We start from the raw sequence: 26419 nt of genomic DNA, 5'->3' as shown, positions 1-26419 counted from the left end.
TTCATGCACTGATTTCACTTTAAAAACAATGGACACCTGACAGACTCCACCATTATATATAACGGGGCTCTGTGTGTATATACTATGGTAGCGGATGACCTGTCCTTTGTTCTGGTCCTCTGACAGACAAGAACAACGGACAGCCTGCTGCAAATGTGATCTGAGCCTTAGTCGCTTGCTGCAGGGCTGAGGGGACCATAATATACCAGAAAACGGTTACACGTAGATTTTATTGAAGTCGTATCTGTCTGATGTGACCCTGGGGCGGAGGTGACAACTCCACATAGGGTGGCCGGACCACGAACACAACAATGCGATGTCGGGCGATATCCCGCAGAGGTGGACACATGATATATACGTGCTGGGTGACCCGCTCTCCATGCCCAATGTCAGATCTGACAGGTGAATATACATGGACAACCCCTGCAATGGCAGGTGAGGTGAAAGACACAAGTAATGTGACAGCAGCTCAGATAATAACACTGGTAATAATAATAATACGAGGGATTGCTATTGATGCACTGGAGCAGCCGCCATACACCACTCTACACATCCCATTACTGTCCGGACATCGTACTCACTCGGGTGAGATCTGCAGCAGACCACAGCCAATCTGTCCACACACCGCCCCGGGGCACGATGGGAGCCGCACTACTCACCGTCTATCAATGGACGCCTGACACGTCATCGCCGAGTGCTCGGAGCAGTGGCCGCCGGGACTTGTAGTCCTCGCATTCTTAGTATTCCCATAGAGTACAGCGGAGCCGCCGCGCCTGGCATGCCGGGAAATGTAGTTTTAGCCGGGTTTCTGCCGCAGTTGTGTTGGAGGCCACACGGTGCAGAGCCGGTCCGTGTCCCACCGGTGTATGCCCGGCTATTAGACCTCTATGGAGTGACAGGTAAGGGGTTAAAAAGTGTGAGGCGTTATGTGCAGGGTATATAGGGTGTATGTGGTTATATAGGGCCTGACAGCTGCAACGTGACTCTGATGTAATACAGAACAGTATCATGTTATTCTATCTATAAATGCACAATCATTTCTATATAAATATTCATCTTCTGGGGTTCTACTACTATATACTATCCTCACATGTCACTGCAGATGTTATATCCAGGTTACATGGCTGCACCGTACATGTTATATCCAGGTTACATGGCTGCACTGTACATGTTATATCCAGGTTACATGGCTGCACTGTACATGTTATATCCAGGTTACATGGCTGTACTGTACATGTTATATCCAGGTTACATGGCTGTACTGTACATGTTATATCCAGGTTACATGGCTGCACTGTACATGTTATATCCAGGTTACATGGCTGCACTGTACATGTTATATCCAGGTTACATGGCTGCACTGTACATGTTATATCCAGGTTACATGGCTGCACTGTACATGTTATATCCAGGTTACATGGCTGCACTGTACATGTTATATCCAGGTTACAAGGCTGTACTGTACATGTTATATCCAGGTTACATGGCTGCACTGTACATGTTATATCCAGGTTACATGGCTGCACTGTACATGTTATATCCAGGTTACATGGCTGCACTGTACATGTTATATCCAGGTTACATGGCTGTACTGTACATGTTATATCCAGGTTACAAGGCTGTACTGTACATGTTATATCCAGGTTACATGGCTGCACTGTACATGTTATATCCAGGTTACATGGCTGCACTGTACATGTTATATCCAGGTTACATGGCTGCACTGTACATGTTATATCCAGGTTACATGGCTGCACTGTACATGTTATATCCAGGTTACATGGCTGCACTGTACATGTTATATCCAGGTTACATGGCTGCACTGTACATGTTATATCCAGGTTACATGGCTGCACTGTACATGTTATATCCAGGTTACAAGGCTGTACTGTACATGTTATATCCAGGTTACAAGGCTGTACTGTACATGTTATATCCAGGTTACATGGCTGCACTGTACATGTTATATCCAGGTTACATGGCTGCACTGTACATGTTATATCCAGGTTACATGGCTGTACTGTACATGTTATATCCAGGTTACAAGGCTGCACTGTACATGTTATATCCAGGTTACATGGCTGTACTGTACATGTTATATCCAGGTTACATGGCTGTACTGTATATGTTATATCCAGGTTACATGGCTGCACCGTACATGTTATATCCAGGTTACATGGCTGTACTGTACATGTTATATCCAGGTTACATGGCTGTACTGTATATGTTATATCCAGGTTACATGGCTGTACTGTACATGTTATATCCAGGTTACATGGCTGTACTGTACATGTTATATCCAGGTTACATGGCTGTACTGTATATGTTATATCCAGGTTACATGGCTGCACCGTACATGTTATATCCAGGTTACATGGCTGCACTGTACATGTTATATCCAGGTTACATGGCTGCACCGTACATGTTATATCCAGGTTACATGGCTGTACTGTACATGTTATATCCAGGTTACATGGCTGCACTGTACATGTTATATCCAGGTTACATGGCTGCACTGTACATGTTATATCCAGGTTACATGGCTGCACTGTACATGTTATATCCAGGTTACATGGCTGCACTGTACATGTTATATCCAGGTTACATGGCTGCACTGTACATGTTATATCCAGGTTACATGGCTGCACTGTACATGTTATATCCAGGTTACATGGCTGCGCTGTACATGTTATATCCAGGTTACATGGCTGCGCTGTACATGTTATATCCAGGTTACATGGCTGCGCTGTACATGTTATATCCAGGTTACATGGCTGTGCTGTATATGTTATATCCAGGTTACATGGCTGCGCTGTATATGTTATATCCAGGTTACATGGCTGCACTGTACATGTTATATCCAGGTTACATGGCTGTACTGTACATGTTATATCCAGGTTACATGGCTGTGCTGTACATGTTATATCCAGGTTACATGGCTGTACTGTACATGTTATATCCAGGTTACATGGCTGCACTGTACATGTTATATCCAGGTTACATGGCTGCACTGTACATGTTATATCCAGGTTACATGGCTGCACTGTACATGTTATATCCAGGTTACATGGCTGCACTGTACATGTTATATCCAGGTTACAAGGCTGTACTGTACATGTTATATCCAGGTTACATGGCTGTACTGTACATGTTATATCCAGGTTACAAGGCTGTACTGTACATGTTATATCCAGGTTACATGGCTGTACTGTACATGTTATTTCCAGGTTACATGGCTGTACTGTATATGTTATATCCAGGTTACATGGCTGTACTGTACATGTTATATCCAGGTTACATGGCTGTGCCGTACATGTTATATCCAGGTTACATGGCTGTGCCGTACATGTTATATCCAGGTTACATGGCTGTGCCGTACATGTTATATCCAGGTTACATCGCTGCACTGTACATGTTATATTCAGATTACATGACCACACAGTATATTTCATATGCAGGTTATATGGCTGCACTGTACATGTTATATGCGGGCTACGCTGTACATGTTATATCCAAGTTACACGGCTGCACCATACAAGTTATATCCAGATTACATGACCACACAGTATATTTTATATGCAGGTTACATGGCTGCACTGTACATGTTATATGCAGGTTACTCAGCTACACAGTATATCATATATCCAGGCTACACTGTCCACTATCCAGGATATGTGGCCACGCCGTACATGTGGCAGCTGCTGGAAGACACTGAATGGAGACGTGCATTCAGTTGCCCAATTTTTATGTTGTACAGTACTGACATGCAGCCGTCACCCTCCAGAGAATTCAGAGCATTATTTCTATAGTATTATCTCATGGCATTTCTTTATATACTGTACATTTGCTGGGAGAAGCTGCATTGTAGGTCTTGCAGCCAGTCATCTCCTTCCCTATGAGCATGCACACTCAGTCAGTTAGAGCTTGTATACTTATGGGATGGCAGGAAACGGCAGTGGAACAATATAAAATGAATAGAGACCCCATGGTGCATTTACGCTGCATTTATAGTTATACAACAGGGAGATTTACCAATATAAACCTCTGACAGACACCTTAGAAGTATGTTCATTCATAGGTATGCAGTGACATACAATCATCTCTCATGTTAAAAAAAAAAAAAAAAAAAGTATTTAATGTTATAAGGGATTTAACCAAAATGACTTTATTAATACACTTCTATACAAAGGTTTACAATGATATGATCCCTTTAATCCACTTCGTATAAAAGTGACCCTGTAGACGTCTCTATAATAGTGCACACGGCTGTGGAGTCCGGACCTATTTCAATACCAGGAAAAGATTGCACATAAGTATATTAATACTGTATCTATAAAATATTCATTGGGATGTCTTCCAGGCCTTGGCAGTCCTAACTGCGTCATCACCAGCAATGGATCCTCCTTGGCGCCAAGGTGGCAGGGGGCGAGCAAGAGGTCGTGGGGCTTCTTTAAATGGTGGTCCATCTCCTGCTCCAGGACCTCCATCAGTGCCTGCAAGAAACGCTGCCTTTCCAAGCGGCCCATGGTCTGGGGCTGGAAGAGGAAACGTCTCCTATGCGTCCGCGAGTAAGCCCGGTCATTCAGTGGATGTGAGAAGTGGCGCTAATGGTAAGAATTGTTGTCTAGGTCCATGGATGGATTTGTTCTTCCATTGTGCTTTCATACTCTATCCTTCTGCTGCAGTGCAGTAGTATTGTTATTATTGGCCCATGTACATATAGGGGATAGTGATATAATACCACTAAATGGGACTCCCATCTTGTAAAGGAATGTCATATTGGTTGGATAGGCCATCACTTTATGTTTGGTAGGGTCCAATCTCTGCAGAGAATTGCAAGGTGGCCTGTTTTAGTGAATAGGACCAGCTGCAGATCGCTGCTTAGCCTTGTGGCCAGGAGTGGCTTGAGTGGAGAGCCTTGTGGCTTTAAGTGAAAGCTTAAAGGGGCTATCTGGGTACTAAATTTTACCAATTTCTGTTCTGGCTTCTTCCGGTGCAGCATGTTGGGTTTCTGCTTTTGCTCTTACTCATCTTTACAGACTTGGAATCTGAACCAGTCACCCAAGTCATTCCCTCTATTCCCTTTACTCTTTTGCAAATACTATATGATCTGGCTTTACTACTGTAATGTTCTAATCTTCCAGCCCCAAATAGTGCACGACTAGATAGAGGAGATCAACATGGATGATGGGTGCTGGATCGGATAAAATCAATGATGGATACACCTTGTGAAAAGTAACTTCAAATGTAATTTGGTGCATAAAAGATGGAACATGTTTATGAGCAGCTTTTTTTTTGTTATCCCTCCTAGTAATTAATGAATAAATTGACAACTGGTAAAGGATTGTGCAGCGTCAAGGCTCTTGTACCTAACCATGTGCTTTTCTAGCCATGATATCACCATGACTAGGGTTGAGCGATCGTGTTCGGAAAAGATCGGATTCTGATTGGCGATCGAGAAAATTTCGCGATTGGAATTCCGAACACAATCTTTTTAGGTGGGATCGAGATTGGTGATTATTTCCCACAATGCTTTGCTACTGGCCAAGCATCGTGGGAAAAGCTAACAATGTTAGCCTTCACACTGAGTATATGTTCCGCTCATTCTGAGCAGAGTGTATACTCAGTGTGAAGGCTCTGCTGCGGTTCCATAGGAATGAATGGAAGCAGCCGGCACACAGCCTTAACCCCCTGCGCACCGGCTGCGTCCATTCATTCTAATGGGAGACTATCTAACATCTCTAGTAGCCACTTACCTGCAGAGATGGCTGGTCCGGTGCCCGGTGTTCTCGTTCTTCTTCGCCTCGCTGCCCCCCCCCCCCAGATTAGTGTTAAAGAGCTAGGAAGAAGGCGGGGCTTGTGGCTTAGGAAAGTGTGGGCGGGAACTGGGAGGGGAAACGTCACGTCTCCATGCCCTGTACCCGTCCACACTCTCCTAACCTGGGAGGCGGAGGCAGCGAGGCAAAGAAGAACGAGAACACTGGGCACCAGACCAGCCATCTCTGCAGGTAAGTGGACACCAGGGGGGACTAAGTAGCCAGAGGATTAAAAAAAAATATCCTCTGGCTACTTAGTGGTTAAAAATAATCACTACACAGCGTGGATTCTAACAATTAAAGCGTTCAATGGTTAGATTCCATGCTGTATAGTGAATAGGATTGTTTTTAAAATCCGATCTCCGATTAGTAAAAAAAAATCCCATTGACTTGCATTGGGATCGGAATTGGGATTGAGATCGGGTTCAAATGGAAAATGATCGGAAATCGGATTTCAAAATCGATCCTGAAAAGTCAAGATCGGCTCAACCCTAACCATGACCCATTATAGTCTACGATTCCATATACACAAGCATGTATTAGGGCTTATGTATGGGTCTGTGAGCTCAGGCAAAATTTAGGCAGGTCCTATTCCTGTCCATTTTGCTTCTTGGCCTCACTGAATGCCCATTATCAGCAAAGGCAACGTAACACCCGGGTGTCTGTTTATTTCTACGTTTCTAGGAGTAATAGAGAAGTAACAGAGGAAAAAATGAGCGAGAGTTGATATTTCATGAAGAATTCCAATATATGTACTAGACACAAGTACGAGAACAAACTTGTTAGATCTGACAAGTCTCTTTCTGCCATGTACTGCACCGCTCCATTGTTTACCTGGGATTGTGCATTTTCTTCTCAGCAGACACCTCTAAAAAGAAATTTGAAGATATTCAGAAAGCCAACCAAGCCGTGGTAAAGAAACTTGCAGATAACTACAGCTCTTCTGATGATGATGAAGATGATGCTGATGGCGATGAAGATAATGACAGAAAGCAGAAAAGGATATCAGCCTTGTTCACGACATACACAGATCAGACAGGTAACTTTATTTCATTCTATTGGGGTCTACAGCACAATTCACTGCCTCAACACCCCCATAAACATTGGTGGGTTGGCAATTATTAATCTAATGTGTATGGACACCTTAAAGGGGTTTCCCATGAACATAATGATATTTCAATTTGTAGACAATTAAAACTTAAACATTTTGGAAAATTAAAATTTGTTAAATTTTTTAAGGATTTTCTCTAACATCTTAGCAGTAACGCTCTGTTGTCTTGATCGTTGCCGATAGATATGATCGTAAACACAGGAACTTTCTATGGTCTGTCACTTGTCAGAAACCCAGCCGTGATTTCCTTATTGTAGGCAAATTATCTTCTTATACATGTAGTGTCCCTGTCTGATAATCTGACCACAATAAGGAAAGCTACCTCTTGTGTCACTCCCTCTACCTCATAGATTGTAAGCTCTTGTGAGCAGGGCCCTCAGTCCCGTTGTGTGAAATGACTACCCGTATTTTTCGGACCATAAGACGCACTAAGGTTTTAGAGGAGGAAAAAAAAAATTGAAGCAAAAAAATTTGTTAAATATTTAATAACATAATATAATATTTCACCAATGTCAGGGCTCGTTCACATCTGCGTTGTCCTCTCCGTAATGCAGGCGTCGGGTAATGCATAAAACAGAGCAGGAGACAGAAACCTGCAGGAGAAAGCTGTCCGGCCGTGAGCGGCGGTGAGCGTTTTGCGCTCTCCGCCGCAAAACTGGGTTTTTTAATCCGGACACAGAGTCGGACATGCAGTACTCTGTGTCCGGATTAAAAAATCCGGTTTTGCAGCGGAGAGCATAAAACGCTCACCGCCGCTCACGGCCGGACCCGGTCTGTGCTTTCCGTCTTCTGGCATGCAGAAGACGGAAACCACAGAACGGAGACCCTGAACGCAGGTGTGAACCTAGCGTCAATAGAACCGGGGGTTTTCGGACACAGGGATACCAAATGTGTATGTGTTTCACAGTAATGCTTTTGTTTTACATGTATTCTAGGGATATGGGGGTCATTTGAACATATATATGTATAGTATATTAAAAAAAATATATAAGAAAAAAATAAAAATTGATATATATATATAAATTTTTTATTTTTTTTAAAAAATATTTTATTTGCCCCCTCCTAGGGGGTTTGAACTTGCAATCATTTGATATATTCCGCAGCGCTGTACAATTTGTAGGGTTCAACTACAGACAAAAAGATACATTACAAAGAAGTACCATATTTTTTCGGACTATAAGACGCACTTTGATTGCAAGTCCCATAGACTGCAATACAGTTGTATTGCAGTCTATTGGAGATGCTCTGTATTACTATTGAGGCTGGTCAGGGGAGGCTCCGGCGTGGCACAGGAACAGGTCGGTGGTCTCTTAACTTTCTGGGGAAAGGAAGGTGGGTTTTAACACCGGTAGAGCATTAGCTCTTAAGACTTGTGGCCACTCTTGCAGAGCGATTGCCATAGCTGTACAGCGGATACTCGGTAGCTATGGCAACTGCTCTGCAGGAGTGGCCGCCATCTTTAAGACCTGACATCTACCGTAATGAAACGGCAGATATCAGGAAGGGGCTTGAGTGTGGGGGCATGATAAACAAGTCCAGGCGCCGCAGGCTGTCTTCTAACTTGCTTTCGCCGCCTGTACCCCTCTATCTGAAGCCTTTCTCTGCTTCGCCCTGCATTCGGACTATACGACGCACCCCCGTTTTCCTCCCATATTTGGAGGAAAAAAAGTGCGTCTTATAGTCCGAAAAATACGGTATTTCTTTGTAATGTATCTTTATGTCTGTACTTGAACCCTACAAATTGTACAGCGCTGCGGAATATGTTGGCGCTATATAAATAAAATGTATTATTATAACCATTGGCGACCAACCAAGACAAAACACTGTTATCAATTAGATGGTTAGAGAAAACCACTAAGGGGGAGTTTGCACTACAGTTACTAAAGTCCGTTTGTTGTCTTTTGTCTTTCGCAACGGTCTTTAGCTATAACGGAGAATGGTCACAATCCTGCATACAGGACTTTATCTTCCATTACTAAGTAAACAAACGAGATGGAAGCAAGCGTCCGTCTGTCAAGTTGTCTACATTAGTGTCAATGGGAACCAACACAAAATCAGTCTGTGACCGTTCTCTGTGACAGCTGAAGTTCGTTTCTGTCATCCTATGATGGAAGGCAGCAATGGACTGTAGTAACGGTAGTGTGAACACCCCCTGCACCTCTATAAAACAACGTTTATCTTTTGTCTACAAATTTCCATAGGGTTACCATAAGGTCATAGTCACGTTTATGACTAAATGACCAATAATCTCGGGTAACTGTCGTCGTCCTAATGAATAAGGCTGAGCGCCGGCGGTCAAGAAATCACACCACTCTGTGTTGGTATTCATTCTTCTCTCAACCCTAGAATGTGTGCTGACGCACTTTTTATTGAGACCACAGAGTTATATAGTATCAGAGAAAGGAAGTGATATAACAACAACCTAAGTTTTCCTATTCATTCCTGATTGGTATAATACATCTCAATCAAACAGAAAAAGTCTAAGCAGTGCCTTATATAGTCAGCTGCTCCCGGTCCTGCGTGGTGACCTTGGTGCGCTGTCTTGTGGCAGCAAGCCAAGCATTTGTTTTTCTTGCACCCATCTTGGATGAAGGCGCCATCTTATCATATAACATTATAGCAGTTTCAAGCATAAGCAGCTATATCTAGCATCCAGTTTTAAAGGAGAACAATGTTTTTCATACATTTCATAATTATAACCTTCACAGTTATGTTCATGGGAAACCCCTTTTAACTTTTATGTATTCCTCCTAAATTTGTTGACTGTCATTCTATCTTTCTAGTTGTCCATGCAGGGTTCGCCCTGGGTTGTGAAATTGTTTGCACGCAGCATGGTTCATGTAGTTACAGATAAAAAATATGCAAATCTATTCTCCAGGATGTAATTCGGAGAACAGTGCCTCTGTATGCCGCCCTCTAGAGGGCAGCCCCCTTAACATCATGCATGCCTCTGTTAATAAGCCTACTAACATGATGCCGAGTTTATTGCCAAATTAGTATTTCTATTCCAAAAGGAACAGATTCCCAGCTATGGACAGCGCTGTTTCGTTCTTTTGGACCTCCTCGGCATAGCGCAGGGATACTGATTTGGCAGAGTGAGAGACTAGATTATCCCCTGACCCTGGTCTGTAGTCTCTCACTATAGTTTGCCGTGTGAACGGGTCCTTACTGTTGCATTCCACATATAATTTACATTGTAAACCATTTTTTTTAAGCAAAAAAAAAAAAAAAAAAAGATTATTTTTGAGCACAAAAAAGTAGATTTACTATTAAAAATATGAATGTTGTGCACAATATTTCTTATTTATTTTAGACAATTATTGCGCTGTTGGATAAGATGGGTGTGGAAATTGGCATCGTTTAGAAGAAAAAGTCTGATATGCAACTTCATCTGCCAAAAAATGCAGCTTTTTTTAATTTTGTTTTTGCATAAACTATGTCAGCAAGTTAAACAGTCTAAGATGTATCGTACAGCATCAGACACTGTCATACAATTGATATAGTTTTAGGCTGACTTAGGGCGGGTTCACATATGCGCCCGCTCTCCGCTTCGTGGGTTTCCGTCTTCTGCCGATAGGAGACAGAAACCTGGCAATCAATGTCTGCTGGTGAGCGTCTTCTTGTCTCCACGGCGAAACTGTTTTTTTTCAACCGGACACAAAGTCCTGCATGTCCGACTGTGTCCGGTTAAAAAAAAAGGTTTCGCCGCGGAGAGACAGAAGACGCTCACGGGCGGACACTTTGCAAACTCATTCAAGTGAATAGGTTTGACAACTGACTGCCGGTTACCGTCTCCTGTCCAGTTTCTCGGGCAGAAGACGGAAACCTGAAAGCGGAGACCAGGCGCCCTAATCTAAGTTTACACTGTCCAGTGACTAGGCAATGTTAGTGAAGTTTCCAGTGATATCTTACCCTTGAAGTATCCAAATAATATGTATTTTTCCCCTTCATTTCAGACGGTGACACCAGTGAATTAGCTCGCACTAAGCAGTATGTGAATGAGGCCTTTCAGTCTGGAGCTGTGACCTGCTTGATATGCATTGCCTCAGTGAAGAGGAATCAAGCTGTAAGTATAAAACTGCGCTGAGATTCTGTAACATAAATAGCATATTAATGTCTGGAAATCATGACATCGCCCAGTATAATTTCCTGTCCACTTTCAGTGAGATAAGGGAAGATCTTATTGCATAAAGCTGATGGTACACATTGCATTAACCACTTCCGGACCGCCCATAGACTATAAACGTCCAGGAAGTGGTTGCCTAGTTCTGACAGGACGTACCGGTACGTCCAGTCAGAACACAGCAGCTGCACGGAGATTGTGCAGCTGCAGTTACTGGGAGCCGGCTGTAACTTCAGCCAAAGCTCCCAGAGAGATGGCAGGGAAGGTTTATTCCCTCCCTGCCTTCTCGATCACTGTGTATACAGTACTCAATGAGCACTGTATACACGGCTATGGGCGCTGCCATGATGCGGCCGCCCTCTGACCCGGCGGTCACATGATCCGACGGGCTCAGTGTCTTACAAGAGCTGCTGGGTCCTACAGGATCCAGATCAGCTCTGTAAGTGTAAAGAACAGTGTGCAGGAGGCTGGATTCCTTCTGAAACTGAGGCTAAATGTAGCAGCCCCAGTACAAAAAAAAAAAAAAAGTGATCAGATGTCCCCAAAGGTCTCTTATCACCTTATGGGGACACAATCTGAAAAAAAAAATAATAAAAAAGAAAAGAAAATAGCTAAAAAAAAATAAAATAATACGCTAATAAAACGCCGTTATTAAAGGTTATAGCCCCACCCCCGACAACACCATACAAAATAAAAATTACCGTAACGGAGAGGAAAAACTATTTTATGAAGTTTTTCAGTGACACTTTGTGTTATTAAATAAAAAAAAAAATAATAAAGTGAAAACCAGAGACAATTTCCCTCCTATTATGTTTATATTTTCCCGGCTATAAAAAAAAATGAAAACACATTCGAAAATAAAAACAACATAAATAAAGCCCTATGTGTCCCCGAAAAAAGACGCAAAAATTAGTGGACTGAGACATACGAGAAAAATGTTACAGCCCTCAAAACCGCACATACAAAATAAACCGAAAATGTGTCTGGTCCTGGACCACAAATTGGCCCGGTACTGAAGTGGTTAAAGTGATCTGGTATATGATAAAAACATGGGAGTAAACCTTTTTGCCCACAAACAACTGTTATCCCCTATTCACAGGCCCTGGGACCACTAGTGACCCCAAGAATAGAGCTCCCTAAGTCCCCGGTGTGAATAGAGCTGTAGCTCACATATATAACCATCACTTCATTTAATTTCATTTCCGTCATTGTGCTTATTCACACAACAGGGTTACAGGGTGCTGGTGTTTTTTTAATACATAGCACACTGCCCCATAGAAGCTAATGGATCTCTCACACAACCGTCTTTAGATCCATTAAATAATAGAACATGGCATTTCTTGGCCCGTTTTCCTTGATCCCTCGACAGACTCCAGCAGATGAACCTCAGATGTGCATCAGCCTTGAAATATGTTCCTGTACATGACCCAGTGGGGTGAATAAACCCGTACAGCACACAGCGATGACACTCCTAATACCTGACAGCCCCCATTCCCTTATATTGGCGTATGTCCCGGTTCCGGTATTTTTTGACGTTAAGGCTGTGCTGTGGGCTGGGCTATTCTTGCAACCCTAAAACTCTGTTGCCTATTCCCGTGTGTATGCGTGTGCGGCCTGTTCCCACTGCCATCCTATTTCTCTTCCTGTACACATGGTCCTGCGCTGGCAGAGTTACTGCAGGAGCGTGTCTGTATGAGATCAATAATTACATCCTAATGATACATGTCTCATTGCTAGGTCTGGAGCTGCTCGGGCTGTTACTGCATATTTCACATGCCGTGCATCCAGAAGTGGGCCAAGGACAGCATATTCCTTGTGTCTTCACCGCTGACAGATGATGCCTTTGAAAAGAAAGACTATCCTTGGCCCTGGTACGTGAGAACACTGAAATCTTACAAGTACTTCTACCTTTGCGTACTATGTTAACCACAATTCTCGTCCAGTATCTGTTCTTTGTCATTTTTTTTTTGTTGCTGATTTTTTATAATAATGATGATTTATACAATATTGTCTTCGGCAAATGCAGACATTTGATTTTTCATTTTGTTAATGGACAATAATAAACCCTTCTATATTTGGAAGCAGTCTTGCTTCTTAGCAATTTTCCACACATGCCTAAAACTTGTGCACAGCACCGTGTCTGTAGAAATACGTTTCATACTGCGTTGTCTGTTTTTAGGCAGGAAATTTGCGTTCTTTCTTATCCGTATATCTATTATAACTCTCATGAACTTAAGTATTGTTTTTCTTCACGCGTTACAGCCCAAAGTGTCGGTATGAATATAAGAGATCGCAGACCCCTTCTAGGTATTACTGTTATTGTGGGAAAGTAGAAGACCCTCCTTTGGACCCCTGGCTTGTCCCTCATTCCTGTGGACAAGTTTGTGAGAGAGAATTTAAGCCCTCGTGTGGACACAAATGCCTGCTGTTGTGCCATCCAGGTAATGGGTGAACCGGACTGTATATACAGTGACTATAACGTATAGCAAAGGGTTTACACTACATGAGTATATAGAACATGAGATCAATGATTGATCTGGACTGTCCTGCTCCTATTCAAGTAATATAAGCAGCCCTGTCCACTGCATTGCACTGGTTTCAGAGAATTACAGCTCCTTTTTTATTACTTGCTCATGCACCCCCTTCAGCATACACTTATACCAATGTACTTTCTTACTCTTTTTTTCTGTATGATAGCACTTAATAATTTGCCATGTTTGTACTCTTTCAGGTCCATGTCCACCCTGCCCAAAGATGGTGACCATAACTTGCTACTGTAAGAAAGCAAAGCCAGTGCCCAGACGATGCAGCGCCAAGGAGTGGTCGTGTCAGCAGCCTTGCAGGAGAATGCTACTATGTGGGCAACACAAGTGTGAAAACCCTTGTCATAAAGGTAGGTGTCATTGGTTGCATTACACATCAATGTGTTGTATTATGCTTCATTCACATTTATGGAAAAGATGTGCAAGAATAAAGAATCCATTGTGATTTTGAAAATCCATAATATGTACATTATTGTTATGGCTTCCCTATCAGTATGTCTTTGGAATATGGGATGCAAACACGGGGAGAACATACAAACTGCTTGCAGATGGTTTTATGCCCTTGGCGGGATTTGAACACCAGGACTCCAGCGCTGCAAGGCTTCAGTGCTAACCACTGAGCCACCGTGTGGCCCCTCCTATACATTTTTCTAAGCATTTAGCTGGGTTTACTGTTCCGGGAGATGGACACTTTATCATTATATTTATAGATGTACTGGGAACAACACTTTAAGCCACCGACTAATATATTGTTATTTGTCCTTCTCTGGTAAGCGGCACGGCCTTATTTAGTAGTCTGCTTAAAGAGGACCTTTCACGTCCTCGGGTACATGCGGTATTATATACCGCTAGTGCGCTGAATTCAGTGCAGCTTTCCTGTTCTGTGCCCCTGGTGAAGAGCTATCAGTGCCGATAACGTAGCTCTTCACTGTCAGAAGGGCATTTCTGACAGTCAGTAGCGTCTATTGCGTTGTATTGTGAGAGGAGGCGTTCCTTACTGCCCAGCAATGACGTTGAGTGGTGAGGAGCGACAACCTCCCCTCCTGATAATACTCGTCCATAAACGAGTACTGGGGAGCCTCACCGCTCAGCGTCATGTCTGGGTGGTAAGGGACACCCCCTCTCGCACTACAGTGCAATAGACGCTACTGTGAGGAGGGGCGTTCCCTTCTGACAGTGAAGAGCTACGGTATCGGCACAGAATGAAAAAGCCGATAGTGTGCTGAATTCATGAAAGGTCCTCTTTAACTATTGCATGGCTGCCGCTGAAGGGGCATGTAACCGGAAGCAGCCACCTTTACCGAGCACCTTTCACTACCTCTGCCAAGCCTAGCTCTTTGCATCAAATAGCCACTGCTCCACTGATTTCGGCACAGTTGGATTTTTTTTCTGTAGCCCCCACTGTTCCCTAACATTAAATGCAGTTACTTTGTGTTCCTGACATGCTATTTAGCTGAGCGGTGTCAGGCAGAGACAGTCACGGGGGCATGATTCTAAGCTCCGACACTGTCCACCTCTGAATCTTGGCGCTCTGAACCACCACCCCATTCTTGCTCCTCCCTGACCTTATCCACCTCCCACCTCTGCACTGTTTGCTTGAGAATGGTGGGGACTAGAGAAAAAATTTCGACTGTGCTGGAAATGTTAGAGCAGAACCTATTAACAAAAACTAGGAACTGGAGTTGCTCGGCCTCTCCCATAATCCGGTCCCTATAGCCCCCGTTCAGTAATAGCAGATTCGGAATCCACGTCAATGACTTTTACATAGTTTTAAACAATACTGGAGTGTCACATTAAAGAATATGGCCTTGTACTACTGGCCTCCAATACATAGGCTACTGTAGGGCGCCATGTTCAATGTGTAGGATTCCCTCTAATCTTAAATGTATTATTTCATTTTCAGGAGATTGTCAGCCATGTCCAAGGGTCAGCAAACAGAAATGCCTTTGCGGAAGAAAAGTTTCAGAACGGTTATGTGCAAGTCCAACTTGGCAGTGTGATGTGGTTAGTCCTATAACTTCTACTAGATGATACAACTTTTATTTGGCCATAGGTATATGTACATTTTTGGCAAATAGAGGGGAATTTATCAAGATCTGTGTATCAGAAGTTATCGAGGATTGTGCTTAGGAAGAGGGACGGGACCATTTGTGGCCTGATAGTTGTGGCTATATTTTACGCCAGCCATATATCACATCTTTAGTGGTTTTATTACTTGCCTCTTGATGCGGTGACTGTTACCACTCATAAAGAAGCGCTGATCAATTTTACCCATTTTTTTCAGGTCTGCGGAAAAACTTTACCTTGTGGGAATCACACCTGTGAGCAGGTTTGCCATGCTGGACCGTGCGGACAGTGCCCTCGTTCCGGGAATCGTTTGTGTCCCTGTGGGAAAACAAGTACGGTTCTGAAAGTATACCCTTCATCAGTGGCGTAACTACCCCCATAGCAGCAGAGGCAGCTGCCACTGGGCCCAGGACATTAGGGGCCTGGTGACAGCCGCTACCGCTGCTATCATTATCCTCGGGGGTCTTTTCAGACCCCTGAGTATAATGATCGGCGGACCGGGAGAGGTAAGAAACATAAAAAACATGTTACTTACCTCTCCACGATCCTGCCAGGCCTCCTTCCTGACGTCCTTTCTGACGTCTCTACGTCACATGAACCCGACTTGCATCCCGGATCATGTGACGTCCGACGTCATTGAACAAGGACAGCAGCGGAGAAGACCGCGTAGGAGCCGGAGGACAGGTAAGTAACAGTAGTTTTTTATGTTTTTATTCCCCCGGGTCTCCGATTATTATACTCTCCGGTCTGAAAAGAAAGTATAATAATTGTTTATGGGTGTCCACAGTGGGACATAATACTGTGTGCAGGGACAACTATGGGGGATAATACTGTGTGCAGGGACAACTATGGGGGATAATACTGTGTGCAGGGGCCACTATGGGGGATAATACTGTGTGCAGGGGCCACTATGGGGGATAATACTGTGTGCAGGGGCCACTATGGGGGATAATACTGTGTGCAGGGGCCACTATGGGGGATAATACTGTGTGCAGGGGCCACTATGGGGGGTAATACTGTGTGCAGGGGTCACTATGGGGGATAATACTGTGTGCAGGGGTCACTATGGGGGATAATACTGTGTGCAGGGGCCACTATGGGGGGTAATACTGTGTGCAGGGGCCACTATGGGGGGTAATACTGTGTGCAGGGGCCACTAAGGGACATAATACTGTGTGCAGGGGCCACTATGGGGGATAATACTGTGTGCAGGGGCCACTATGGGGCATAATACTGTGTGCAGGAGCCACTATGGGGCATAATACTGTGTGCAGGGGCCACTATGGGGCATAATACTGTGTGCAGGAGCCACTATGGGGCATAATACTGTGTGCAGGGGCCACTATGGGGCATAATACTGTGTGCAGGGGCCACTAAGGGACATAATACTTGTGTACAGGAGCCACTATGGGGGATAATACTGTGTTAAGTGGCCACTATGGGGCATAATAGAACGTGCAGAAATGCGTAGGAGGGGGTCGGTCGAGGGGGGGGGGCATGTCAAAAGTTCGCCATGGGGCCCCGCCATTCCTAGTTACGCCACTGCCCTTCATAGTAGTTAGGGGTTACATTTGCTAAAGAATGAAGCAAGAAGATGAACTTAAATAGAAGAATTGTATGAATTCCCTTTATGTATTGGATTATGTTCATGTTCGTTACTTGTTTTTATTCTTCAGAGTACACCTTGCCCTGTACAGAAGACGTCCCTACTTGTGGCGACAGCTGTGACAAGGTTCTGGAGTGTGAGATGCACAAGTGTTCTCAGCGCTGCCATAGAGGCCCGTGTGAAACCTGCAGGCAGGTTAGTTAATCTTTGCACACTTGCACTAGACATGATGGATGATACAGAATCTGTTAGATCCTACAATAATCTCTTATGGATTTCCATCATTGTCTCTTGTTTTACAAACTTTCATTATTGTGCATAGTAGAGCGGTATGTTTCTATTAGAAATACACCGGTCATTTTATTTGGCATATAATGTTTCCAGTTTCTAGAATTGATAGCCTGTTCTTGGGGTAGGTCATCAGTATTAGATCTGCGGGGGACACAGTGCTGCGGTACCTACAGTTTGTACAGCATGTAGTATCTAAACATTACGCTGTCTTGGTACAGGTGATCTGTGGATGTCAAACCCATGCAGATCTAATATTGATGGCCTATTGTAAGGACTAGAAATTGGACAATGCCACCGATATTATAGCAGTGTAATTCGCTTCATCCAAGGTTTGTTGTAGCCTTTCTGTTTGAACCATTTCATAATGGGTGGCTACAACCTGTGGTCTCAGTCTGACCCCTTGTCCAAATCTGGCTGTCCTGTGTTACCTTCATGTAGTAGTGTTCACTATCAACCTGCCAATGACACCATGTTCACAGGAGTCTTGGGTTTGGTCAACCATCTAATGGGGGCCCTCAGCATTCCCCTGGCGTCAGGTATCAAGGCAGATAAGAATTTTGCAGTTGGATTAGATCCTGTTGTTGTTGGGGAGTCTGGTAGAGGAGTCTGATGGCACTTTCTCACCTCTCCCAATTTCATATGCATACACTGCTTGGCCAAATTTGTATTTGTATGGCGCAATTAGGCGAGATAGCTGCATTGAAATAAGCATTTTGCCAGCCTCGGTCTACGGATTTAAGGCTTTGTTCTTTGTCGGTGTGCTAGCTGTGTTTTCAACTTTTTGCTTTTTTATAATATTAGCACTTCCCACGACTTTGTCCGCGACCCCCCCCACGACCCACCAGCGTGCTCACTCCTGTCAACAGTGCTGCCCCCCCTTCCTGTATTCCCCCTACCCCCGCGCGGCCCCCAAGCTCCTCGTACCACCACAGTCCGGACTCACCCCTGGCAGGGGCCACTGAGTACAGTCCGCCGCCAGAGTCACAGAACGGCACAGGCGATGCACGTGCGGGTTCCCGCAAAGGACGGCACATTGCCTGGACACTCGGGAGTATGCGCCATGTTCACTAGCGTGTCCAGCGTTTGTAGCGCCGCCCACCTAATCCCGCGGACCTATCGCAAAGCGCCTGAAGCAGAGTGGATGCCGTCATCGCAGCTCCGTTAGCCTTGCGGGTCGGCGAATTCGGGGCTTGCGATCGCGAGGTGCGGGCATGTACCGGTTGAATATGTAGCCTATGTTTCTATCCAGGTCCCAAGGTATATATGTGCCAAATCTCAGCTAAATCTCTGCAGCCGTTTTTGCGTGATTGAGGAACAAACATGCAAACACACAAACTTACAATAGTAGGATAGGATATATGTTTTATATATTACAACACATCTAAGATGTTATTAGTGCATGTTATTAGATGTTATCACTCCTAGTAAGCTATAGGTCTGCTGTTATCTAGATGTATTGGAGAAATACAGAGCGGTTACATAAGAGTGCATAACCTTTCCATACACATCTGATTTTGCTATTTGGATAATGCAAGAAGGAAGTTTACTTAAAAGCTGATTTATTAGCACGGTGCCCCTTTAAGTGTGTGCTGTTATTTATTGTCAGGGTCATTGCTTCTTTAGCATTTCTTGGTAAATTGATCCAGTATACACACCGTTCTTTTGCTTTGACCTTCCTTGAGTCGTACATCCATACAATTCATTTACAGACTTCAATCCCGCGGAGCATCCGTAATTTGCTGAAAGGTGCTTTCAACCTGCAAGACACATTAGAAAGAAATGTCCTTAAGGATAAAACAGTGTAACATTGGCTGACACTAGAACATTTGTGTTTCTTTGTTGAAGGAGGTCGAGAAGCAGTGTCGATGTGGCAAGCACACCAAACGTATGCCTTGTCATAAGCCTTATCTGTGCGAAACCAAATGCCCCAAGACCCGGGATTGCCAGAGGCACCAGTGCAAGAGAAAGGTACGGCTGGTGACGTGATTTGGGGTTGCACAATTAAAGAACTTGCTGTAGAGCTGACACTTTATTCTAATGTAGTTCCATACGTTACACTCGCAAGTGGAATTTTTGAAAATGCAGAAAAATATAAGCACAAAGTGGAAAATTTATTAAGTTCCTGTTATAACCTACCGGCTTTAGGCCAGGTACAAAGCAGGCCAAAGTGGTACTACACAGTCCAGTCCCATTAATGTGTCCATCTGTCAAAATCCAGAATAACCCCCTTTGGCAGAGCGGAGCGCTGCGAGACGTGCAGGGAGAGAGGGGATGTTGTGATGATGTCACTGGGATGTAGAGCCATGCCGACTCCAGTGCTGTGTCCAGCTGCGCTAGGTTACGCGATTGAGCATCCATGGTGCCAACAACCCGATCGAGGTGGTCCTACAGATTCAAGTCTGGGAAATTTGCTGGCCAAGGGAGTACAATAAACTCATCCTGGTGCTCCTAGAACCACGCACGTACACTGCGAGCTTTATGACACGTCGCATTGTCCTGCTGGTAGATGCCATCATCCTGAGGAAAAACAATTCGCATGTAGGGGTGAACATGGTCCGCAAGGATATGTGCATACTTGTGTTGATCCATCGTGCCTTCCACAATGATGAGTGCACCCAGATGGCTGATGACACCTGCCTTCTGCCATTGGTTATTTAACGTTGACGTCAAAAGTAGTCGGTGGTCACATTAATATGACTGGACTGTGTATAAGGTCACATATCCATACACTGGTCAGCTGAATGTTATTTACCTAGATGACAACCAACTACATGAAGCTGGTACTGTAGTCAGATACATACTACACGCTACCTGGACAGAGATGAATTGAGGTGAACGGAACCAAGTCGGTCCAGTACTGTGCTGAGAAAAAGGTGGCGCTAGCACTTGTGGCGCATGTTTGAAAGTCCTTGTGCCAGAAACTGAAATCTATGACGGAACTGAAGTAGAATTTCAGGTGTTGCTGAAATCAGGTGTAGACCGAGCATAATACAAGTCAGAATAGCTCATGCTTGTGACACCTCCTTCCACTTTCCATTCCTTTGTAAGCCACGTATGATTTTCACACAGCGAATAAAGCAGCAAAGACTCAGTGGGGGAGATGAGTTAAGCCGGTCTCCAGATCTCCTGCTTTGGCAGAGAAATATGGCGCACCCTTCACTGGGTCGTGCTTCGTTTTAAGGCATCATTTACACTCCTCCAGGAAAGGGGCAAAACAGAAAATATTGCAAATTTTTAATCTGATTTTCACAATAAATTTTTGCACAACTTTTGTTGACATAATACATCTGCCCCACTGTGTGCCCCCAACCTCAATATAGCATCCATTCCTTCTTTGGTTCACCTGTTTGATATAGGTGCTCTTACCAATTTTTATTGTACCGTATATACTCGAGTATAAGCCGACCCGAATATAAGCCGAGGCCCCTAATTTTACCCAAAAAAACTGGGAAAACTTATTGACTCGAGTATAAGCCAAGGGGGAAAGAATGCAGCAGATACATACTGTGCTGAAAAATTTGGCTTCTACTCGAGTATATACGGTACTCTATCCCATAATCAAGTGTAGTCGTTTTATATGCAGGGTTCATAGGTATAAAATAGGGCAGTGCCCACCAACCCATTATTCCCAAGCTGATTATTATACATAGATATATTTGATCAGTCATTGGGCCCCATGAGGTCCGTCATAAAGATAACACTGTTTCTATGATAAATGTGAGAATGTGGAAATCATACATTTAGAACATGCATTTCTTATGTTGCAAATCCTCTTGAAAGTCGTGCACTGACTATAGGGAGCTGCCCTCCAATAGGTGGCGCTAGAGGCACAATTTTAACTTTTCCAACTAGTAAGACTGATTTACATACACAACCCATGCAGAGAATTGCAGGTTGTGTAACATTCTTATTTGATACTATGTATTTTCAAAATAGAAACAAATAATTCACCCCATAGCAAAATATTTTCTGAAATTTTGGGCATCTTGTAAAAATGGCCCCCAGCACCTAATATTCCTATAGGATGTGTATGCGCAACTTTTTTTTTCCATATCAAAAGGTAATTTATTGGGACGTCTGACACAGACTTAGGCATCGTATACAAAATGTTTGCTTGCCAGTGATCTTCAGTACTGGCCTGAATGCCTTTACCTATTAATACAAGATGATGTGATTGAAGTCTATCAGTAATTTATATTTCACCCAAAATTGTTACATTAAAAATGACTCCACTCTCAAATAAACATGTTAGGGACAGTTCACAGGTTTTTCAGACTGATTTTTGAGGTGGAATCCGTCTCAAAATTCATCTCCCAACTCTCACATTCACTGCAGTGTAAAAAATATACAAATCTATTCTCCAGGATGTAATTAGGAGAACAGTGCACTCTGTGTGCCGCCCTCTAGAGAGCAGCATCCTTAACATCATGCATGACTCAGTTAATAAGCCTACTATCATGATGCGGATTTAATTGCCAAATTAGTATTTCTATTCCAAAAGGAACAGATTCCCAGCTATGGACAGCGCTGTTTTGGCCTATTGGGCCTCCTCAGCATAGCGCAGGGATACTGATTTGGCAGAGTGAGAGACTATAGACCAGGGTCAGGGGATAATCGTATACATCAGGGAGAGTGTGCACCTACATAGGCAGTACAGAGACTTACAAGTCATTCCTGCTCCACTAGGGATTCTGGGTACTGTTCTCCTAATTACATCCTGGAGAATAGCTTTGCATATTTTTTACCCAGAATCCCTAGCAGAGCAGGAATGACTTGTAAGTCTCTGTACTGCCTATGTAGGTGCACACTCTCACTGATGTGTACGATTATCTCCTGACCCTGGTCTATAGTCTCTCACTCTGCCAAATCAGTATCCCTGCGCTATGCTGAGGAGGCCCAAAAGACCGAAACAGCGCTGTCCACAGCTGGGAATCTGTTCCTTTTGGAATAGAAATACTAATTTGTCAATTAAATCCACATCATGATAGTAGGCTTGTTAACGGAGTCATGCATGATGTTAAGGATGCTGCCCTCTAGAGAGCAACATACATAGTGCACTGTTCTGGAGAATAGATTTTCATATTTTTACCCAGAAGTAGTTTGCCTTGCAAACCGTTGAAATGAATGAAAGGCAGAAAAAAATTGCTAGCATTTCTTTGACACAGTTTGGCAAAAATCAGTGCAAAAATACCCGAACATTTTTATGACTATTTGGAGAAAATTTTTTGCTATGGATTAGCCATAGCCAATTTATATGCTTTGTATGAACTCATGGTATAAGCTGAAGCTGGCCATATACTGTATATTGGGTATATGTTTGCCCGTCAGCTGATGTTACCAGGTATGGCTGACTATTGTGTATGAGGGGGCCCTGACGCTCCTGTCAGTAGTTTTCAGTAGAGACAAGGATGGTGTTGTATTTCTTTTGTTTTCTGCATTATTTTAAGATTTTTTTTTCTCTGTCCTATTCTATACAATTGGACCGCCTTTCTCAGCCAGGTTGGCACATTTATGGGGAAGTTGGGCAAGCTAGCTTTTGGCTGACCGCTATCTAAAATGTATGGCTGGCTTAAAGGGGTTGTCTGGCCCCAAATCAAATGATCATACTGATGACCTATCCACATATTTTAGCATATGATCGGACTCCTCAAAGATCATCTTTTCTAGCATCCTTCAGGTAATAGGAACGGTGCACTGCATAGCAGGGGTTCTGTGATCTATTACTTGTGGGGTCCGGGAGTCGAACCCTGACACATACTGATGACCTACCGGTGGAACAACTCGATTTGGTGCTGGAAGACTCCATAAGTTATCATCATTCTTTCACATGCTAAGTGCGTTATAATTTGCTATAATTTGACAATCCTCTCCCTAATAATCTAATCCGTATTATGTTTAGTTCTGGACCAGTCTTTGTCCTCACATTAGGATACGTCATGTAAGAAGTATTTGTAGCTCTCATCAGTATGTGGTCACAGACGCCAGGGATTGTAGAGTAGGAAACCTTAGCCTTTTATTACCTCAGACTGATGGAAAGCCAGAATTGTAATAACACTGCCTCACTTCCCATTGTGATCCCTTCCTGGTCTAGGGTTACACATTGAAGAGTACACGCACACACCATCATTCACGTACCACTCACTGGGTGCTTGGACTGGTGTTCCTTATGGCGCTCACACTTCATTTTCTAATCAATCACTTATAATAAGCCCAAGGCTCGTAGAGCGGTTCTCAAGATGCACATCTGGCTTCTGTGTTTCTTCTACTTGCTTTCAATTGATTTTGCACAGTGTGGCCCTGACCTTCCCTCCTTCAGTCCGTATCATGTCCTTCCTGCAGGAATCCTTGGGATATTAATCATCGGTCTGTAAGTGACTGCTGATCACTGCTTAGACTTTCGCTACCTTTTTCTTATACGTACCAGTTCCGGCTCCAGTGGAAACTACAGTTTTTGGCTTGGGTTATAGTGTTTTACCTGACACATACTCACAGGTGGCTAACCTGCTGCCATCTACAGTAGCAGCATAGTAGATGAAATTTAAGCAGATCTTATCCATGTCTTATGATTTTAAAGAGGATCTTTCTCCAACTTTAACTTTTTGTACCACCCTCAAAAGCAGGGGTCCTCAAACTTTTTAAACAGGGGGCCAGTTGACTGTCTCTCAGACCATTGGAGGGCCAAAATATAGTTAAAAAAAATTTAAGATTATATGCTCCATCGTAGCTCCTCTCACAGTATTATACACTCCAAAGCAGGCCCCCCACAGTATTATATGCTCCACAGTACGCCCCACCTACACAGTATTATATGCTCATCAGTACTCGCCCCACACAGTATTATATGCTCCACAACAGCCCCCCCACAGTATTATATGCTCCACAGTACGTCCCACCTACACAGTATTATATGCTCATCAGTACTCGCCCCACACAGTATTATATGCTCCACAGCAGGTCTCCCCACAGTATTATATGCTCCACAGTACTCGCCCCACACAGTATTATATGCTCTACAGCGGCCTCCCCACAGTATTATATGCTCCACCGTACGCCCCACCTACACAGTATTATATGCTCCTCAGTACTCCCCCCACACAGTATTATATGCTCCACAGCAGCCCCCCCACAGTATTATATGCTCCACAGTACGTCCCACCTACACAGTATTATATGCTCCTCAGTACTCCCCCACACAGTATTATATGCTCCACAACAGCCCCCCCACAGTATTATATGCTCCACAGCAGCCTCCCCACAGTATTATATTCTCCACAGCAGCCTCCCCACAGTATTATATGCTCCACAGTACATCCCACCTACACAGTATTATATGCTCCTCAGTACTCCCCCCACACAGCATTATATGCTCCACAGCAGCCCCCCCACAGTATTATATGCTCCACAGTACGTCCCACCTACACAGTATTATATGCTCCTCAGTACTCCCCCACACAGTATTATATGCTCCACAGCAGCCCCCCCACAGTATTATATGCCCCACAGTACGTCCCACCTACACAGTATTATATGCTCCTCAGTACTCCCCCACACAGTATTATATGCTCCACAGTACACCCCACCTACACAGTATAATATGCTTCTCAGTACGCCCCCCCAGTATTATATGCTCCTCAGTATGCCCCCACTTCCCCACACACAGTGTTATATGCTCCTAAAGTACATACACACAGTATTATGCTTACCCATGCAGAGCCGCCAAGCGTCCTCCTTCTGACTGCAGGAGCTGATCGCACCGGTGCAGAGGTCACACTCTGCAGTCAGTCATGTACCAGATTCCCCGTTAGTGAGTGATCTAGGTGACAGCACGTGGGCCACATGCGGTGGGCCAGAAAAATGTCCTCAGCGGGCCGCATTTGACCCACGGGCCATAGTTTGATGACCCCTGCTCAATAGGATCCTTTCCACCGACTCTGGTGCACTTGGAAATTCTTCTCTGTCTCTCTCTCTCTGTTTCTGAGCTATTGGTGGTGTTAGTGTCAGCACCCAATGTGTTAATCAGGCTCCCTACTGTCAAGTGGGCGGTTCTCAGCTGGGGCAGATGATCTGAGACTGCCCACCTGATAGTAGGGAGCATAACTGTACTGAAACTAACAGAAATGATTGCTTGGAAATGGTGTGGGCTAGAGAAATATGTGATGGAATCAGTAGAGGGGCGCCTATCGAGGGATACAAGAAGTTTCATTTGGAGGTGGTGAAAATTCCTCTCTAACCCCACAGTATGTTAGTCATTTCTGCTGGTCACCTACAGTAAAAAAACCATGTGATCTTGAGTGGGTTTTGCAGCAGTGGTTTGCAGAGAAACGCATTTTAAATTTTCCTTGATGTGAAATTCTGCAGCGTCTGCATCCCTCGTGGTCCCGGCCTAAATGTTTCTGCTTAACATGAATATTTCTAGGAGTAAATCATAACTATAACCTCAAACGTAACAGGGTTCAAATCACTCTAAGCCCCTCCGTGTTTGATCTAAAACCACCACTAGATTGACCACCGCTCCTCATTTGATGCAGTTCAGGCAGAATTGGAACTATTGGCTCATAGGAAATCACATAAACTTGTTTGTTTGTTTTCCAATTTTTTTTTTTTGTGGTTTTCAAAGAACTTTTCAATCACAAACCACAAAAATAAACTGGTGACACAGAACCCCGGCAATAAAGACAAAGGATAATATAACCACATCAGCGTTAGTAAAACCATCAGTTGGGTATTTCTGTTTTGCAGTGATTTTATTTTCGATTGGAAACTTTTCGCCCCCACCGTTTTTCAATTTTTGTTTTTTAAAGGGATTCTACCATTAAAACCTTTTTTTTTGTGGATAAGACGTTGGAATAGCCTTTAGGAAGG

General features: G+C 43.9%; 1 protein-coding gene across 2 annotated transcripts in view; it reads left to right on the top strand.

Annotated features, from left to right (window-relative positions):
- The first annotated feature begins 814 nt into the window (after window positions 1–814).
- Window positions 815–26419, top strand: part of NFXL1 (nuclear transcription factor, X-box binding like 1) — a 74223-nt gene continuing 48618 nt past the window's right edge. The window contains exons 1-11 of one of the 2 annotated variants that reach the window (XM_075261528.1): window positions 815–899; window positions 4361–4610; window positions 6679–6855; window positions 10884–10993; window positions 12788–12921; window positions 13313–13491; window positions 13782–13943; window positions 15497–15597; window positions 15878–15992; window positions 17337–17461; window positions 19403–19525. In XM_075261528.1, coding sequence (XP_075117629.1) covers window positions 4394–4610; window positions 6679–6855; window positions 10884–10993; window positions 12788–12921; window positions 13313–13491; window positions 13782–13943; window positions 15497–15597; window positions 15878–15992; window positions 17337–17461; window positions 19403–19525 — 1443 coding nt within the window. In that variant the 5' untranslated portion in view covers window positions 815–899; window positions 4361–4393. Of the gene's footprint in view, window positions 900–4360; window positions 4611–6675; window positions 6856–10883; window positions 10994–12787; window positions 12922–13312; window positions 13492–13781; window positions 13944–15496; window positions 15598–15877; window positions 15993–17336; window positions 17462–19402; window positions 19526–26419 lie in introns of both variants that reach the window. The other variant, XM_075261521.1, reaches the window with a different exon arrangement.

Source organism: Leptodactylus fuscus, chromosome 1, assembly GCF_031893055.1.
Source record: "Leptodactylus fuscus isolate aLepFus1 chromosome 1, aLepFus1.hap2, whole genome shotgun sequence".
NCBI classification, from domain to species: domain Eukaryota; kingdom Metazoa; phylum Chordata; class Amphibia; order Anura; family Leptodactylidae; genus Leptodactylus; species Leptodactylus fuscus.
This window is presented reverse-complemented; position numbering and strand designations above follow the sequence as displayed.